Source organism: Entelurus aequoreus, linkage group LG04 (assembly GCF_033978785.1).
Source record: "Entelurus aequoreus isolate RoL-2023_Sb linkage group LG04, RoL_Eaeq_v1.1, whole genome shotgun sequence".
Classification (NCBI taxonomy): Eukaryota; Metazoa; Chordata; class Actinopteri; order Syngnathiformes; family Syngnathidae; genus Entelurus; species Entelurus aequoreus.
This window is the reverse complement of record NC_084734.1, coordinates 9,479,115-9,499,126: the sequence shown is the minus strand read 5'-3', so window position 1 is coordinate 9,499,126 and position 20,012 is coordinate 9,479,115. Positions and strand designations below refer to the sequence as shown.

Sequence of the window (20,012 nt, the reverse complement as noted above, 5' to 3'; positions counted from 1 at the left end):
TTGAGCAAGTATTACGGTAGTGTGTCTGCGTGTTTACTTGCGACATTACGTGAGAGCGTCACAAAGACAGACTGGGTTTCAATGAAATCTCAGGCTTCTAAAATACATTAAGAACCCGGTATTTATTTGTACATACACCTATCTTAAGTCACGAATATGACAGAGATATTCTCAACGTTATTCGGGCAAAATGAATCTCAGGGACCGCCCGGTTCGTCGTCCCTCGGATTCGGAGCGGGGAAACCTGCGCCTCTGCCGCAGAATCAAGCCTCTGTCGCGGGGCAGATGCCACCACAGCTCGGGGATGAGGGGCCTCCTCTGCGGAAGTCTGGCGCCATGAACGAACCGTTCTACTTACTACGAGAACTACCTGGTATTGTGCCACTCTGATAAGTTTGTGTTATTCTGACGTGTTATGAACTTAATAACTAGAGGGTAGAGTTTGTCAACAATGCCAACAGACTAGTTAACATCAAGCAAGCATGTTAGCATTTCTGATCCAGCTAATAATGACAGTACTTTGTTTTATTGACGCTATTGTGCTTACATACTGTAGCACAACATCCTTATAAATAACTTCTTCACGTTTTAACCGTTCTATTACAATGTTTCTTTCACCAACTGCTAACGAACTAGCTTCATAGTGTTCATGACTAGCCCTTTCACATGTTTATGTCTTACTAAGGTCCGCTTTGTGTTTAGTGGGAAACGAATTAACAGGGAACACCAACCTCATCACACATTACAACCTGGAGCATGCCTACAACAAGTTCTGTGGGAAGAAGGTGAAGGAGAAGCTCAGCAACTTTCTACCAGAGTTACCAGGTGGGTCTTCGTGTGTGTGATAGTAACACCGAGTTAGGGTTGTACAAGGTTTAATAAAGTACACCTTTTGCCTATAGCAGTGTTTTTCAAGCTTTTAAAGTTAGTGTCAGGCTCAAACACCAAACTATCTATTAAACAAGACAAGAAGCAAGGGATCAGGCAGAGACAGAGTTAAATTTTGCTCATGTGGAGAAACGTCTGGTGCTGCACACTCAGTTACAGTCTCCCACCACGCTCTAAGGCAGTGTTTTTCAACCATTTTTTTCCTTTGAAAAAATCCGGAGGCACGCCACCAGCAAAAATGATTAAAAAACAAAACTCAGTTAAGTTGTCACAATTTTTGGATAGGACTTTAAACCATAACCAAGCATGTATAGCTGTAGCTATTGTCTCAAAGTAGGAGTACTGTCATGACCTGTTCCATCACACCGTGACTTATTTTTAATTTTTTGGTGTTTTCCTGTGTGTAGTGTTTTAGTTCTTGTCTTGCGCCCGTTTTTTTCTCTTTTTTCGGTATTTTCCTGTTACAGTTTCATGTCTTCCTTTGAGCGATATGTCCCACATCTACCGTATTTTTCGGACTATAAGTCGCAGTTTTTTTCATAGTTTGGCCGGGGGTGCGACTTATACTCAGGAGCGACTTATGTGTGAAATGATTAACACATTACTGTAAAATATCAAATAATATAATTTAGCTCATTCACGTAAGAGACTAGACGTATAAGATTTCATGGGATTTAGCGATTAGGAGTGACAGATTGTTTGGTAAACGTATAGCATGTTCTATATGTTATAGTTATTTGAATGACTCTTACCATAATATGTTACGTTAACATACCAGGCACGTTCTCAGTTGGTTATTTATGCCTCATATAACGTACACTTATTCAGCCTGTTGTTCACTATTCTTTATTTATTTTAAATTGCCTTTTAAATGTCTATTCTTGGTGTTGGCTTTTATCAAATAAATTTCCCCAAAAAATGCGATTTATACTCCAGTGCGACTTATATAGGTTTTTTTCCTTCTTTATTATGCATTTTCGGCTGGTGCGATTTATACTCTGGAGCGATTTATAATCCGAAAAATACGGTACTTTGTTTTAGCAATAATGAATATTTCAGTTGTTTTTATCATTCTTTGTGGGGACATTGTTGATCGTCATGTCATGTTCGGATGTACATTGTGAACGCCGTCTTTGCTCCACAGTAAGTCTTTGCTGTCGTCCAGCATTCTGTTTTTGTTTACTTTGTAGCCAGTTCAGTTTTAGTTTTCGTTCTGCATAGCCATCCCTAAGTTTCAATGCCTTTTCTTTGGGGCACTCACCTTTTGTTAATTTTTGGTTTAAGCATTAGATACCTTTTTACCTGCACGTTGCATCCCGTTGTCGCCTGCATATTGTGATCACGACAAACCATCGTCGTCTCACACGACCTGTTCCCGACATCTACAAAGCAATTAGCTACCGGCTGCCACCTACTGATATGGAAGAGTATAACACGGTTACTCTGCCGAGCTCTAGACACCACCGACACTCAACAACGGCACAATATTTGCGGATTGTAATTGCTGGTTTGCAAAAAATATTTTTAACTTAATAGGTGAAACTACATAATCTGCCACGGCACACTAACAGTGGTTGAAAAACACTGGCCTACAGGTCAGTGTGTTCTGTGTAGTAGGCATCGAATCAGCTGATATCCATTCTGAACCAGCATAGTCATAAACTTAGACATGCATTACAACCAGCCCTCCTTTAATAAAGTTGTGTGCTTACTTGTCCCTTTTCTTTTTTATTGCAGGTATGATTGACTGTCCCGGGGATCAGGATGGAAGCTCACTACGATCCCTTATCGATAAGCCGCCAGTATCTGGAAACTCTTTCAGTCCGCTTACAGGCGCCCTGCTAACAGGCTTCAGACTACACACTGGGCCGGTAACCACCCAATACAGTTTTAGCTCGTCTTGCACACACAACACAAGTGTTAGGGTCCGTTAAGAAATATTTGCATGTGGTTTATTCGGGGGGAAGTGTCTCTGATCGTCTAATTTTATTGAGTAGTTGCTGTAAACCAGGGGTTCCTAACCTTTCTGACATCAGGGCCCCGCCCACTCAAATATTAACACTGCATTACTCTTGATTTATATTGTATTCAATAATTATATTTGATCTTTTATCAAGGCTGAGTTCAGGCTGATTAGAAAAATAAATGCTAATCAAATATACCGTATTTTCCGGACCATAGGGCGCACCGGATTATAAAGGGCACTGCCGATGAGCGGGTCTAGTCAGGTTAGGGCTGGGCGATATAGCCTTTTATTAATATCTGGATATTTTTAGGCCCTGTCACGATACACCATATATATCTGGATATTTTGCCTTAGCCTTGAATGAACACTTGATGCATATAATCACAGCAGTATGATGATTCTATGTGTCTACATTAAAACATTCTTCTTCATACTGCATTATAATATGCTCATTTTAAACTTTCATGCAGAGAGGGAAATCACAACTAAGTAATTTACCAAAACTGTAGTTATTAAACAGTTAAACAGCAGTTATTAAACAATTAAATTAAACAATTAAACAGCAGTGGCACAAACATTCATGTCATTTCAAAACAGAAAGTGCAAGATTGTCAGAGACATTTTAAAACAAGCTATTAGTGCACTTTTGTGCATGATGTCACTAAGATAACATATCAAAACAACACTAAATGAAAGTGCACTTTTTGTACAGAACGCCACTACAATAGTTTAAAACAAATAAAGTGCACTTTTGTGCATGATGTCACACAAGATATTTCAATAAGTGTCACATAAAAACGAGCTGCATATCAAATGGTATATGTCCTACGGTGTTGACGTGGAATTGGTTGCTTCGGCATTTTGTGGGTGTGGCACCGAACGGAGATGTTGACATACGGAGTTTCAAGCACTCTTCATTCTCTAGCGGGTGACTTTTCAAATGATGCTACAAATTAGCAGTGGTGCTACTTGTAGTAGCAACGCTTTTGCCGCATAAATGTTCGACATATTCCCGCTTGAAGCCAAACCACCGCCAGACGATGCACCCCCTGCTGTTTTTCTTGGGAGTTAATTCTTCCTCCAATTGTTACCAGATTCGCACCTTCTTTCTCTCGTGTTACCACTCGCACCACACCGTTAGCATCACAGATAATGTTACCATGTCGCTACCTCTCTGCTCCGCGGGAGCGTGTGACGTTGCACACGTGACGTGTGTAAGAAGGTGCGCTTGTTTTAAGTCTCTGTGAGAAGGAGAGACAACAAAGAGGGAGAAACGCATGTAGTGTAATGCCCGCAGCTAAAAGCAACTGTGTGAGGACGTATACTCGAATATCACGATATAGTCATTTTCTATATCGCACAGAGACAAACCCGCGATATATCGATATATCGCCCAGCCCTAAGTCAGGTCTATTTTCATACAAAATGTGCACCGATTATAGGGCGCATTAATGGGGTCATATTATTATTACTATTATTATTATTTTTCTAAATGTAAAAGACTTCATTGTAGTCTACATAACATGTAATAGTGGTTCTTTGGTCAAAATGTTGCATAGATGATGTTTTACAGATCATTTTCAAGCCGCTTTTTGACAGTACTTCAGGATGCGGTGTTATTTATGTGGCTCACCTATTGCAGCCTCTTTTCTCCGTCATCTTTGTTGTAGCGGTGTAGCGTGCAAGGACGGGAGCGGAAGAAGTGTCAAAAGATGGAGCTAACTGTTTTAAAGACATTTACACTTTACTTCAATCAATAACAGAGCAGCATCTCCTCATCCGTGGCTCACTAGTGCAACAACAACGCCGGAAATGTGTCCCGTGAAAAAACGTCCAATCGGAACTCTCTAATAACTAAAGTTCCTTGGGTGGATAATGTAAACTCACTACACCGGTACGTTTTAGCGCTTTCATGGCGAGTTTACTGACAGATATAAGTAAGAACTTTACACTACTTGATATTAGAAATGGCAACAGCGGAGGATGAATGTCACATAACAAGAAGATAGAGAAAAAGAAGAAGCTTATCGACTACGGTGTCTTCACGAACTACAAAGGCGGACGCATGCTAATTGTCAGGACTTATGCAGATCCCAAATACAGATCAGCAGGTACCAGAAGGTAAGAAAAGTTTCTTTTGCATAATATTGCAAAACAAAATGCCAGATACTGTCTTACCTTATACACACATCATAATAATACTCCTATGTTGAAGCACAGTACAATCCATCAAGCGGTGCGGCTTCATAGCTTACCAAAGTCTTATTAAAACATTTTGATGGATTGTTGAGCGCCGTGTGTAATGTTCTATATTTTCAATGGAACATATACAATTTTGGTGTTGTTTACTTGAGTCATATTGCAGTCTGCACATATCTCTTATGTGTGACTGCCATCATATTGCAGTCTACCAGAGGTGTGGACTCGAGTCACATGACTTGGACTCGAGTCAGACTCGAGTCATGAATTTAATGACTTTAGACTCGACTTGACAAAATGTAAAGAGACTTGCAACTCGACTTGGACTTGAACATCAATGACTTGTGACTTCACTTGGACTTGAGCCTTTTGACTTGACATGACTTGCTACTTTCCCCAAAACCCAACGATTAAAAAGTTATTCGGGAGCGCTCCGTATCTTCCAAAGTGTACGTGTGTCAGTGTGTGTGTCTGTCAGGGAGTGTGCGCTCTCTCAGCGTGTGTGTCTGTCAGTACAACAGCCAATCAAATTAGATCCACATTGTTTTCATCCCACGGCATTCATCCAATCAAATTGCAGAACAACCAACGAAGAATAGCTCTCAAACAACGCGCCAGTGAGGAAAAATTACGTCAAAGATAGTTTCGTTCGGGTATTAAAACTACGACTTGGTCAACAAAAAACGAATTGCAACAACTTCCAACTTCGTTCGACATTTGAAGTTGCAAACAGAACGGTAAGTTTTGAATGTAAGCTAACGTTTATTGGCTAAGTAACGTGACTTTTATTTGCTGTGTTGTTAAATCAGTGAGGCTGTAAACTCACTGCTAACACTATAACCATAGACATCTTATAAGTAGACGCAGCATGGAGCGCTACTGCCTACTGGCGCAGACGAGACGCGGGCCGCCATCTTGGAGTGGTGATCCGCTCCACTCAGTGCAATTCATTTGGCAGGAGCAATGAACTGTCAGCGCATTTAATTCATTTTACCTCACTGAATACCACTCATTTTCACGCGCTTTTTTGTCATACGTGTAGCTATGATAAAGGACACATGTTTTGGCGTGTTTTATTATTAATAGTTTGTTTAACAGTAATAAAATATTCTTATATGCTATAAATGACCAGAGGTCCGAGATCAAAACTGGGAGTATAATCCCAAACGGTCATCTATTTTTAAATTCAAGAAACAATATGATTAGGTTATATAAACATGTGTATATTCTACATAAACAATGTATAGATATCTATATATCTTAGGGACCTATAGACTGTATCTCTGTTGCTGCAGCAGCAGAGAGTTTATTCTGTCTTGACACTTTGTATTGATATTTTGTATTACATTCTTCCCTTAAATGATCATGTTTACAGTGATTGTTTTATATGTATTTTTTATGTATGTCGCTTTGGATAAAAGCCTCTGCCAAATACTTTAACACAGTGGTCCCCAACCACCGGTCCGCGGTCCGGTACCGGTCCGTGGATCGATTGGTACCGGGCCGCACAAGAAATAAAAAAATTTAAAAAATTATTATTACTTTTTTTTTTTTTTAATTAAATCAACATAAAAAACACAATATACACTTACAATTAGTGCACCAACCCAAAAAACCTCCCTCCCCCATTTACACTCATTCACACTCATTCGCACAAATGGGGTTGTTTCTTTCTGTTATTAATATTTTTGGTTCCTACATTATATATCAATATATATCAATACAGTCTGCAAGGCATATACAGTCCCTGCAATTTTAAATGCACTTGTTTTAATAAATAAATACAGCGTTTTAAAAGCATACACAATCTGTGTAAATATATTAGTCTGTGGTTAAAAGGACTTGAAAGGACTCAAAACTTAAAATGCCGGACTTGGGACTTGACTTGAGACTTTCCAGTCTTGACTTTGGACTTGACTTGGGACTTGCCTGTCTTGACTCGGGACTTGACTCGAGACTTGAGGGCAAAGACTTGAGACTTACTTGTGACTTGCAAAACAATGACTTGGTCCCACCTCTGCAGTCTACACATACTGTATCTCTTATGTGTGACTGTCATCTAAAGGTCACACTTAACATTTCCCCATGTACCAAATAAAACAGCTTTGAGGTCGGTAAGCACAACCAAAATTATTCCGTACATTAGGCGCACCGGGTTATAAGGCGCACTGTCGAGTCTAGAGAAAATGAAAGGATTTCCGAAAAATACGGTGCTACGAAATAAGGGACTGATGCAAAATAAATACATACAATCACGCAGTGTTAAAGTAAATTCATTTGAACTAAATTAAAAAGAAATATTTTTTTTACTAAACTGGCAATAAAATGAAAGTGCAAATTAAAATACAGCTTAATCGCTTTAGTCATCAGTTTTGTGCTTAATAAACCTCTACGACTTTAGCTCCAGACTTCATTTATTTGCTTGATATTGTCATTACTGCCACAAGTAATGGACAAGTGGTTCACAGCTGAGGAAGAGATATGTTTTGGCGTCCCTCTAAGGGGCGCTCGTGGCCCGAACAATGGCCCTATGGTTAATAAACACTGCTGTAACCTATATTTTTTTCATTTTTAGTTTCTAAAGGTCTCCTAAAATCCGTTTTTCCCTCTACTTTGTTTGTAATTACAGTAATCTTGCTAATTTGTCGTCCTTAAATAATACTATATGCATGCATGTGAACCTTGTTTTGCAGCTACCAGAACAGTACAGACTAATGCACATACAGCCTCCAAAGAAGAAGAGCAAACACAAGCACAAACACCATCGCCCGCAGGACCCATTACCACAAGGTAGGACATGAACCCAACACACACAGCCTTTTTACAAGTGTTCCATAATTGTTTCCGATGCGATGCAGCAGAGACGCCATCAGACACTGACCCCAAGAAGAAGAAGAAAAAGCGGGATGATGATCCCGACCGCAAGAAGAAGAAGAAAGACAAGAAAAAGAAGAAGGTAGGAAACATGATACCACACATCCAGGAGACATGTAGAGATATTGTTGCAAGACACATTTTAAACCAAAAAGTTCTCTTATTCAGAATTGGTTCTCAAAGCACTATTTTGTAGGGTTGCAGCGATCAATTATTTTAGTAATCCATCGACTAGTTTGTTTGATCGGAGTAATCTGGTAAAACACGCTATATAGCCTCAATGCTTATTTTAGGGAAAATAGTTTAAATCAACAATGATTTTTCTGCTTGTCAGAACCTTCATTCCTTTTTAAATCAACATTGAAATTACACTTTTAACATGTGTGCATTAATAAAAAAATAATCAAAGGTGCTGTTTGCACACAGTAAAATTTTTAAAAGCAAAAAATACATCAAGGACACCACCGGCGAGCTTATGTGTTACCATTAATAACTTAACATTACACATTTGTTTGACAATTCTCTATATTTATCACAATTACATAGTTTATGTAATAAAAATGTTTACCGGCCCAACATTTTTTTTATTGGCGTTTATGGCGGTCACTCACCCTGTCTCGTCAACACGTACGCGCAGAGAGTGCGTGCACACTCACAAAAGCAGTCCAAGAGAAGCAACTAACAATTTGCAGTCATGTTGTGTTGATAGAATATACATTCAATGAAAGCTAACGCTAGCTACCCAAATTGCTTTTTTGAGCTAACAACACCCAAAGCTAATGCGTGTGCATTTGTTACGTACGTACCTAATTACGTCCGAGAAACTGTAAGAGGTCGGGATATACTGTGTAAAATACACTGGGAAGTTGGCGCCCTCTAGCCATCAGTGTAAATGTTGCAAACAGCCCCTTTAAGGGAAAATAAAACTCAGATTATGCACCACCGCTCTCATGTACGTATTATTGCAACGGGTGGTGGAAACCATGTCTGCACATCTAAAGTTTTTATTAGTTACTCATTAAATGATTAATTGAAGCAACATTACATATCAAAGCTGTTGTCTAATCCAGTGTTTTTGCCGCGGCACACTAGTGTTATCCAATATTACCTATTTGGGTTAAAAATATTTTTTGCAAACCAGTAATTATAGTCTGCAAATGATGTGTTGTTGTTGGGTGTCGGTGCTGTCTAGAGCTCGGCAGAGTAACCATGTTATACTCTTTTATATCAATAGGTGGCAGCAGGTAGCTAATTGCTTTGTAGATGTCAGAAACAGCAGGAGGCAGTGTACAGGTAAAAAGGTGTCTAATGCTTAAACCAAAAATACACAAAAGGTGAGTGCCCCTAAGAAAAGGCATTGAAGCCTAGGGAAGGCTATGCAGAACGAAACTAAAACTGAACTGGCTACTAAGTAAACAAAAACAGAATGCTGGACGACAGCAAAGACTTACCGTGGAGCAAAGACAATGTATATCCGAACATGACATGACGATCAACAATGTCCCCACATAGAATGATAAAAACAACTAAAATATTATTGATTGCTAAAACAAAGTAGACATGAAACTGCTACAGGAAAATACCAAAAAAAGAGAAAAAGCCACCAAAATAGGAGCGCAAGACAAGAACTAAAACACTACACTCAGGAAAACAGCAAAAATGTCCAAATAAGTCAGGGTGTGATGTGGCAGGTGATGACAGTACACCTACTTTGAGACAAGAGCTATAGTGATACATGCTTGGTTATGCTATAAAGTCATATCCAACAATTGTGACAACGACTTTTCACTGTCAACTGAGTTTAGTTTTTTAATGATTTCTGCTGGTGGTGTGCCTCCGCATTTTTTCAACGGAAAAAATGTGCCTTGGCTCAAAAAAGGTTGAAAAACTCTGGTCTCATCTGATTAATCGTTGCAGCCCTACTAATTGTGTTATAATTCCTAATAATGATTAATAATGCAAATAGTCTATTATTAATTACCTTATTTAAGTGGATTTTTCTTAGCATGTTGTATATGTATCATTCTATTTTTAGGCGTTTCTATAATTTTTTGATTATTTAATGAATGACTTCATGACTACAGTATACGGGCAGTTCAGTATAGTTTGTTTATGCATTTCCAGTATTTTTATTTTTAGTCATGCACAATGTTTCTCTAATTCATACCCTCTTTGTGTCCTGTCATTTGAATTATCATACCAATAACTGAATACTCACATAAAAAAACCATGCTGAGAATATACTGTATATCTTTGTAGCTTCAGAAAACCCCTTATCAATGTAGTAAAATAATATTCCTCGCATTTGACGGTAACAGAAACACTTCATCATGCAAATGGCTTCAACCTGTGTACAGCCCCCACAAACATACGGCTCGGAAGTCCTAATGATATTGTTGGTTCTCCCCCACGCCCCTTCCATCTTCCAGAACCGCCACAGCCCTGATCACACTGGCCTCGCCGGCTCACAGCCCAACAGCAACAGCCTCAGATAGGCCCGGGCCCCCCGTGTGCATGTCTGAGTGAATGTGAGCGGTTTTTGTAAGCGAGTGTGTGTACAGAGAAGCATAATATTCAAAGTACAGTACCAGTCGGTTTGGCTCGTGCTATTGAACGGAAAGGCGTCTCCAAAATTTTGACTGGCACTATGGTATGTTATCATGAAAGAACGGACTGGCTGGAATCACAAATGATCGCGTGACGCGTTCAACAATGCAATGGACATTTATAATGGCAATGTTATAACAACATTGCACTCTATTACCAAAATCAAATAAACTTCCTTTTAATGTCTTTACTTTATGCCTTTAAACATGTCTTAAAGATTTTAGATTCCTTAACAGTACGACCAGGCACACACAGTTCCAGCCCAAGTCATTCATAGTCTGGACTCTGGGCATATTTGCAGTAAATAAACTTCTTTTTTTTTGAAGTTGTTGAATGAGTCTTTCTAGGCTCGACATGACACAAGCATGTTTTAAAGTCTGTAAGATCCCACAATAGAGATGTTAACAACAAATATTCAGCGTCCTGAACTTTAAAATGAATGTCGATAACCAGACTTCAGGGAGGGACAATAGCTAAAGAAATATGGGGGAAAATGCCCTTTTACAAACCCCAAAACCAGTGCAGTTGTCACGTTGTGTAAATGGTAAATACAAAGAGACTACAATGATTTGCAAATCCTTTTCAACCTATATTCAATTGAATAGACTGCAAAGACAAGATATTTCATGTTCGAACTGGTAAACTTTGTTATTTTTTGCAAATATTAGCTCATATGGAGTTTGATGCCTGCAACATGTTTCAAAAAAGACTGATAAAGTTGAGGAATGCTCATCAAAGACTTATTTGGAACATCCCACAGGTGAACAGGCTAATTGGGAATAGCTGGGTGCCATGATTGGGTATAAAAGCAGCGTCCATGAAATGCTCAGTCATTCACAAACAAGGATGGGGTGAAGGTCACCACTTTGTCAACAAATGCCTGAGCAAATTGTCCAACAGTTTAAGAACAACATTTCTCAACCAGCTATTGCAAGGAATTTAGGGATTTCACCATCTACGTTCCGTAATATCATCAAAGGGTTCAGAGAATCTGGAGAAATCGCTGCACGTAAGTGATATTACGGACCTTCGATCCCTCAGGCGGTACTACATCAAAAAGCGACATCAGTGTGTAAATGATATCACCACATTAACTCAGGAACAGTTCAGAAAACCACTGTTAGTAAGTACAGTTGGTCGCTACATCTGTAAGTGCAAGTTAAAACGCTACTATGCAAAGCCAGAGCCATTTATCAACAACACCCAGAACCGCTGCCAGCTTCGCTGGGCCCGAGCTCATCTAAGATGGACTGATGCAAAGTGGAAAAGTGTTCTGTGGTCTGACGAGTCCACATTTCAAATTGTTTTTGGAAACTGTGAACGTCGTGTCCTCCGGACCAAAGAGGAAAAGAACCATCCGGATTGTTCTAGGCGCCAAGTGTAAAAGCCAGCATGTGTGATGGTATGGGGGTGTATTAGTGCCCAAGACATGGGTAACTTACACATCTGTGAAGGCGCCATTAATGCTGAAAGGTACATACAGGTTTTGGAGCAACATATGTTGCCATCCAAGCAACGTTACCATGGACGCCCCTGCTTATTTCAGCAAGACGATGCCAAGCCACGTGTTACATCAACGTGGCTTCATAGTAAAAGAGTGCGGGTACTAGACTGGCCTGCCTGTAGTCCAGACCTGTCTCCCATTGAAAATGTGTGGCGCATTATGAAGTCTAAAATAGCACAACGGAGACCCCCGGACTGTTGAACAACTTAAGCTGTACATCAAGCAAGAATGGGAAAGAATTCCACATGAAAAGCTTCAAAAATGTGTCTCCTCAGTTCCCAAACCTTTACTGAGTGTTGTTAAAAGGAAAGGCCATGTAACACAGTGGTAAAAATGCCCCTGTGACAACTTTTTTGCAATGTGTTGCTGCCATTAAATTCCAAGTAAATGATTATTTGCCAAAAAAATAGCTTCTCAGTTCGAACATGAAATATCTTGTCTTTGCAGTCTATTCTATTGAATATAACTTTAAAGGATTTGCAAATCATTGTATTCTGTTTTTATTTACCATTTACACAACGTGACAACTTCATTGGTTTTGGATATTAATTTAAAACAGTATAATTGATAGTGATTTATATGATCCAGTTCTTGTGTTATTTCCAGCTAAAGAATACAAACATAAAATGAACTTCAACTCCAAGTTTGGCCATAATATGAGTCGTATGTGGGTTCACACGGTGTGTTTGCTTGTCAAAATAACACTTTTGCTATGGATTTTTGTTTTGGGAGTTTTGGAGACATTGTAAATAAATTAAAAAAAACTCACACAAAAAGTCTTCTTACATACATTTATTTATTTATAAAATGCGCAAGCTGCATGAAATGATTTTAGCAGAGAAAGCGTAAAACAGTAATAATGGTATTTATGATTACTTGGAGAGATTAGCGTGAGCAGTGACGATTAATAGAGCCAAGAACAACGTCAGGGGGGTGATTTCATGTAATGTGCAACATTTCTCTCCCCCACAACAACCATTGCATTAGTTATGATGAATCTTACATTTAACAATCCGGATTTTGTTGGGAAAAAACTGCAGGAATGCTTAATGAAAACCACTACGAGCACACTCGGTGTGTTACTGCTTCGTGTTGTACGGTTTTTCACAAGCGAGTCTTGCAGCGACCAACACTTTCCAGGTGTTTCTCAGCTTTGCTTTGGCCTAGCCTTGTTCCTCGAGTCCGTGTTGCCATGCAACCGAATGTCAGGGAAAGTTGACTGTAGAGACAGTTTGAAACAGAATGCATTCAAATGAATCAGGAAATAATAGCGTCACATCTAAAAGGCAGCCAGTAATAAACATGTACTGACACGGAAATGCGGTGAGTCAAAAAAAACCAAAAATCATTCTTTATAAACTGATTGCATAATTTGAAGCCGATCTTACTCGTACGAGCTAGAATAAAACGGAGCACAGCCGACATCTCATCGTAATACACTGCAACATACTGTACACACACAAAATGGGTAAAGCAAGCAGTATGTCATCCAGTACAACACTCATGCCACTATTATTTACACCAGCGGTGCCCAAACTTGGCCCGCAAGTGACATTGGGCCACGGGCCAAACGCAGCAGCACCACGATGGAGGATTTTAGCCTCAATGATTGTGTGAGCTTGTACGGAGCCCCCAAAGGGACATAGGGGAAATAGTGTTTTTGTATAATTTTATTTAATTTTTTTAGACATGTATCTCCTGCGCACGAGAAACTTTTTATAAAGTTAAAAGAAAAATTTAAAAAAAATAGTATATATATATATATATATTTATTTTAGACATGTATCTCGTGCGCATGAGTTTCTCGTGCGCACGATACCTGCCTAAAAAAAATAAAAATGTATATATATATATATATTTTTTTTTTTTAGACATGTATCTCGTGCGCACGAGAAACTTTCTCTTGCGCACGAGATACATGTCTAAAAATATATATATATATATATATTTTTTTGTTTGTTTTTTAGACATGTATCTCGTGCGCACAAGAAACGTTCTCTTGCGCACGAGATACATGTCTAAAAAAAAATTCAAATTTTTTTTTATTTATAACTTTTTATAGTTATATATATAAAAAAAAAAATTGTTTACATTTTTTTTTTAGACATGTATCTCCTACACGAGAAACTTTCTTGTGCGCACGAGAAACTTTTTATAAAGTTATAAAAAAAATGTATAATTTTTAAATTTTTTTAGACATGTATCTCTTGCACACAAGAAACTTTCTCGTGCGCACGAAAAACTTTTTATAAAGTTATAAAAAAAATTTATATATATATATTTTTTAGACATGTATTTTCTGCACACGAGAAACGTTCTCGTGCGCACGAGAAACGTTCTCTTGCGCACGAGATACATGTCTAAAAAAAAATTCTAAATGTTTTTTATTTATAACTTTTTATAGTTATATAAAAAAATTAAAAATAAATTTTTTACATTTTTTTTTAGACATGTATCTCCTACACGAGAAACTTTCTTGTGCGCACGAGAAACTTTTTATAAAGTTATAAAAAAAATGTATACATTTTTTTTTTTTAGACATGTATCTCTTGCACACAAGAAACTTTCTCGTGCGCACGAGAAACTTTTTATAAAGTTATAAAAAAAAATGTATATATATATTTTTTTTAGACATGTATTTTCTGCACACGAGAAACGTTCTCGTGCGCACGAGAAAAGTTCTCTTGCGCACGAGATACATGTCTAAAAAAAAAATCTAAATTTTTTTTATTTATAACTTTTTATAGTTACCGGTATATAAAAAAAAAAAAAAAAATGTTTACATTTTTTTTTTAGACATGTATCTCCTACACGAGAAACTTTCTTGTGCGCACGAGAAACTTTTTATAAAGTTATAAAAAAAATTTTATAATTTTTTTATTTTTTTAGACATGTATCTCTTGCACACAAGAAACTTTCTCGTGCGCACGAGAAACTTTTTATAAAGTTATAAAAAAAAATGTATATATATATTTTTTTTAGAAACGTTCTCGTGCGCACGAGAAACTTTTTATAAAGTTATAAAAAAAATGTTTTAAAATGTATAATTTAAAACATTTTTTTTTTTAGACATGCATCTCATGTGCACAAGAAACTATCTTGTGCACATGATAAACTGTCTCCTGTTGTACATTTTATTTAATTATTTTTTTTAGAACTTTATAAAAAGTTTCTCGTGCGCATGAGAAAGTTTCTCCTGCACACAAGATACATGTCTAAAAAAAATTTAAAAATAAAATAAAAAATTATAAAAAATAAAATTTCCCCCATGTCCCTTTAGGGGCTCCGTAAGCTTGAAAGAGGTCCGTATAAATATGTATTCAATCGAGGAAGCCTCCCTTTAACGGGCAAAATGAAATGGAATTTGGCCCGCGGTCCCCACTTTGTGCACCCTTGGTTTACTTACACACGTTTTGGCAGGTTTCTTAATCGAGTATCAACACAAACGAAAACAAACTTTCAAAGCAATCATTTTGGCACACTACTGAACATTTGCTAGTAGTTCCCTTTTTTTTTTTTTTCTCTCAATGCTACTGCAGCTAAAGTATCAAAAATACACTTTAAATACATATTTTATACACACACTAGTTCATCTCTGTGCATAAAGCAGTACAAAGTGTTTCAAACAACACACACTCTCCTAATTGAGTATCAGTCATTCCTTGTCAAATTTGCTATACATCTTCAAAAATAGAAATGCCAGGGGTTTGTACGCGCAAGGAAGAAATGATGCGCCCATTACATTTTGCGGTGTGGTAATCAACATTTTACACTGTAAATAAACAATTAAAAAGAAGGCGGCAGATGGCTGCAGAGAGACAGTACAAAGAATGAAATGGAGGAGGTAGATATGGTGTCTCTACATCCAGCCTATCCGTATGAATCACCTTCAACTCTTATCTTTTTATCATGTTGTCTGGACATTTCGGATTTGATTAATAATGCACTAAAAACTTCATCACACTCTTGGAACAATACTGAAGACAGAACGTTTCTCCAATTGTCCGAGCTGTTCTTTGGTGTTAGCAATGATTTGTTCTTGAAAACTCCATTCGGGGGGTTTCAAGTACGGCGATAGCCATAGTGTCTTTGCGTCGGCTTGTCGAGTGAATCCTACGTATGGCTTTGGATCGCACTCATTTGGCTCTGTGACATGTACCCCCCAAAAATAAATAAACAACGGCGCTCACACAGTTTGTCCACATCACACCACAGCATTAACACAAACACTCTCAGTGGATGCAAAGCAAGGGGGCGGATGGGGGCGGGTCGTTCCTATTTTCATCTGATTTACAATGACCCCCAAAAAACAAAAAACACTGGATATATCGCCGCTCGTTATAAAGGCACATACAAAAATAAAATCCTATAATTCCTCGAATCCTTGGGGTTTTTCAAGCCTCCACAGCCGCCTGCCCGTTGCTGTGGGGCTTGAAGCCGTTTGCCTCGGCGTGGTTGAGGGCTTGCATCTCCTGGCCGGCGTCTCGGGCCGCCTTCTCTCTGATCAAGGCTCTGCGGTGGTAGAAGAGGTAACCAGGCAACAGGAAGCCAGCCAGAGAGAGGACCAGCAGGCCCACGTTGATCTGATTAGAAGAAAGTTGCAAAGTTACAGGAGAAATATTTGTCTTCATTTATAACAAGTAGAGATTTTTGCCGATATTGTCCAACTCTTAATTACCGATACCGATATATACAGTCGTGGAATTAACACATTATTATGCCTAATTTTTAGGGATCTCTGATAATGGCTTTTTTGACGATATCCGATATTGTCCAGCTCTTAAAGGCCTACTGAAAGCCACTACTACCGACCACGCAGTCTGATAGTTTATATATCAATGATGAAATCGTAACATTGCAACACATGCCAATACGGCTGGGTTAACTTATAAAGTCCAATTTCAAATGTCCCGCGAAACTTCCGCTTGAAAACGTCGCGGTATGATGACGTATGCACGTGACGTCACGAGGGCAAGGGAAGTGTTTGGACCCGATTCAAATACCTCTGTTTTCTTCCACAAAATTCCACAGTATTCTGGACATCTGTGTTGGTGAATCTTTTGCAATTTGTTTAATGGACAATGGAGACTGCAAATAAGAAAGTTGTAGGTGCGATCGGTGTATTAGCGGCTGGCTGCAGCAACACCAGGAGGTTGTGTTGTGTTTTGAGCTGGATAGCAGACGAGCTACCGTGAGTACAGCTTTGGCTTCCAAACATTTGATCGCTTGCCCGTACGTGCGTGTCGATATGTGCATGTCACGTACGTAACTTCAGGGAAATATATGTTTCTTGCCGACTCTGATGGCGGCCGGGGTGTTGTCAAAAGCGTACAACGCCCGCCACCGCATCTAAGTTAGCTTCTATTTTTTTAGCTTCGCCAAGCTGAAAATTATTAACCGTGTATTTACATGTTCATGGTTTAATAGTATTGTTGATCTTCTGTCTATCCTTCCAGTCAGGTTTTTTTTAATTTAGTTTCTATCTGCATATTAAACTGATGCTATCACGTTAGCCCCGTAGCTAAGTTAGCTTCTATTTTTTTAGCTTCGCCAAGCTGAAAATTATTAACCGTGTATTTACATGTTCATGGTTTAATAGTATTTAGTTTCTATCTGCATATTAAACTGATGCTATCACGTTAGCCCCGTAGCTAAGTTAGCTTCTATTTTTTTAGCTTCGCCAAGCTGAAAATTATTAACCGTGTATTTACATGTTCATGGTTTAATAGTATTGTTGATCTTCTGTCTATCCTTCCAGTCAGGGTTTTTTTTTATTTAGTTTCTATCTGCATATTAAACTGATGCTATCACGTTAGCCCCGTAGCTAAGTTAGCTTCTATTTTTTTAGCTTCGCCAAGCTGAAAATTATTAACCGTGTATTTACATGTTCATGGTTTAATAGTATTGTTGATCTTCTGTCTATCCTTCCAGTCAGGGTTTTTTAAAATTTAGTTTCTATCTGCATATTAAACTGATGCTATCACGTTAGCCCCGTAGCTAAGTTAGCTTCTATTTTTTTTAGCTTCGCCAAGCTGAAAATTATTAACCGTGTATTTACATGTTCATGGTTTAATAGTATTTAGTTTCTATCTGCATATTAAACTGATGCTATCACGTTAGCCCCGTAGCTAAGTTAGCTTCTATTTTTTTAGCTTCGCCAAGCTGAAAATTATTAACCGTGTATTTACATGTTCATGGTTTAATAGTATTGTTGATCTTCTGTCTATCCTTCCAGTCAGGGTTTTTTTTAATTTAGTTTCTATCTGCATATTAAACTGATGCTATCACGTTAGCCCCGTAGCTAAGTTAGCTTCTATTTTTTTAGCTTCGCCAAGCTGAAAATTATTAACCGTGTATTTACATGTTCATGGTTTAATAGTATTTAGTTTCTATCTGCATATTAAACTGATGCTATCACGTTAGCCCCGTAGCTAAGTTAGCTTCTATTTTTTTAGCTTCGCCAAGCTGAAAATTATTAACCGTGTATTTACATGTTCATGGTTTAATAGTATTGTTGATCTTCTGTCTATCCTTCCAGTCAGGGTTTTTTTAAATTTAGTTTCTATCTGCATATTAAACTGATGCTATCACGTTAGCCCCGTAGCTAAGTTAGCTTCTATTTTTTTTTAGCTTCGCCAAGCTGAAAATTATTAACCGTGTATTTACATGTTCAGTCACCGTGAATGTCCATTTTGCGTTCTCGACTCTCATTTTCAAGAGGATATAGTATCCGAGGTGGTTTAGAATACAAATCCGTGATCCACAATAGAAAAAGGAGAGAGTGTGGAATCCAATGAGCCAGCTTGTACCTAAGTTACGGTCAGAGCGAAAAAAAGATACACCCTGCACTACACTGTAGTCCTTCACTCTCACGTTCCTCATCCACGAATCTTTCATCTTTTCGCTCAAATTAATGGGGTAATCGTCGCTTTCTCGGTCCGAATGTCTCTCGCTCCATTGTAAACAAAGCGGAATTGTGAGGAATCCTTTGTCTTGTGACGTCACGCTACTTCCGGTAGGGGCAAGGGTTGTTTTTATCAGATACCAAAAGTTGCGATCTTTATCATCGTTGTTCTGTACTAAATCCTTTCAGCAAAAATATGGCAATATCGCGAAATGATCAAGTATGACACATAGAATTGATCTGCTATTCCCGTTTAAATAAAAAAAATTCATTTCAGTAGGCCTTTAATTACCGATACCGTATATACAGTCGTGGAATTAACACATTATTATGCCTAATTTGGACAACCAGGTATGGTGAAGATGAGGTCCTTTTTAAAAAAATTAATACAATAAAATAAATGAATTAAATACATTTTCTTGAATAAAAAAGAAAGTAAAACAATACAAAAACAGTTACATAGAAACTAGTAATGAATGAAAATGAGTAAAATTAACTGTGACAGGTTGGAACTATTAGTGGAGCAGCAGCACGCACAATCATGTGTGCTTACGGACTGTATTCCTTGCAGACTGTATTGATATATATTGATATATAATGTAGGAACCAGAATATTAATAACAGAAAGAAACAACCCTTTTGTGTGAATGAGTGTGAATGGGGGAGGGAGGTTTTTTGGGTTGGTGCACTAATTGTAAGTGTATCTTGTGTTTTTTATGTTGATTTAATAAAATAAAATAAAAAAAAACCATACCGGTAATAAAAAAACCAATACCGATAATTTCCGATATTACATTTTAAAGCATTTATCGGCCCATAATATCGGCAGGCCGATTATTATTGGACATCTTTACTAATTCTTTTGTGATGCCCCGCTGGATGCATTAAACAATGTAACAAGGTTTTCCAAAATAAATCAACTCAAGTTATGGAAAAAAGTGCCAACATGGCACTGCCATATTTATTATTGAAGTCACAAAGTGTGTTATTTGTTTTTAACATGCCTCAAAACAGCAGCTTGGAATTTGGGACATGCTCTCCCTGAGAGAGCATGAGGAGGTTGAGGTGGG

General features: G+C 38.0%; 2 protein-coding genes across 2 annotated transcripts in view; one reads left to right on the top strand and one right to left on the bottom strand.

The window, feature by feature from the left end:
• The first annotated feature begins 14 nt into the window (after positions 1–14).
• med19a (mediator complex subunit 19a) lies at positions 15–10,725 on the top strand. Its single transcript, XM_062044158.1, has 6 exons — positions 15–373; positions 703–825; positions 2,626–2,759; positions 7,747–7,843; positions 7,912–8,009; positions 10,357–10,725. The coding sequence occupies exons 1-6, from the start codon at positions 157–159 to the stop codon at positions 10,420–10,422; spliced, it is 735 nt and encodes a 244-aa protein (XP_061900142.1). The 5' UTR covers positions 15–156; the 3' UTR covers positions 10,423–10,725.
• Positions 10,726–15,597: 4,872 nt separating this feature from the next.
• The window catches only part of slc43a1a (solute carrier family 43 member 1a), a 131,571-nt gene continuing 127,156 nt past the window's right edge, over positions 15,598–20,012 (bottom strand). The window contains exon 15 of the mRNA XM_062044155.1: positions 15,598–16,621. Within this exon, the coding sequence (XP_061900139.1) occupies positions 16,433–16,621 (189 nt within the window). The 3' untranslated portion in view covers positions 15,598–16,432. The remainder of the gene's footprint in view (positions 16,622–20,012) is intronic.

Excerpts from the sequence above, each read along its gene's own strand:
- med19a (XM_062044158.1), top strand. The coding sequence starts at position 157 with ATGACAGAGATATTCTCAACGTTATTCGGGCAAAATGAATCTCAGGGA. Across the intron at positions 2,760-7,746 it reads TCAGACTACACACTGGGCCG|CTACCAGAACAGTACAGACT; the intron begins GTAACCACCCAA and ends CTTGTTTTGCAG. Across the intron at positions 8,010-10,356 it reads AAGACAAGAAAAAGAAGAAG|AACCGCCACAGCCCTGATCA; the intron begins GTAGGAAACATG and ends TCCATCTTCCAG.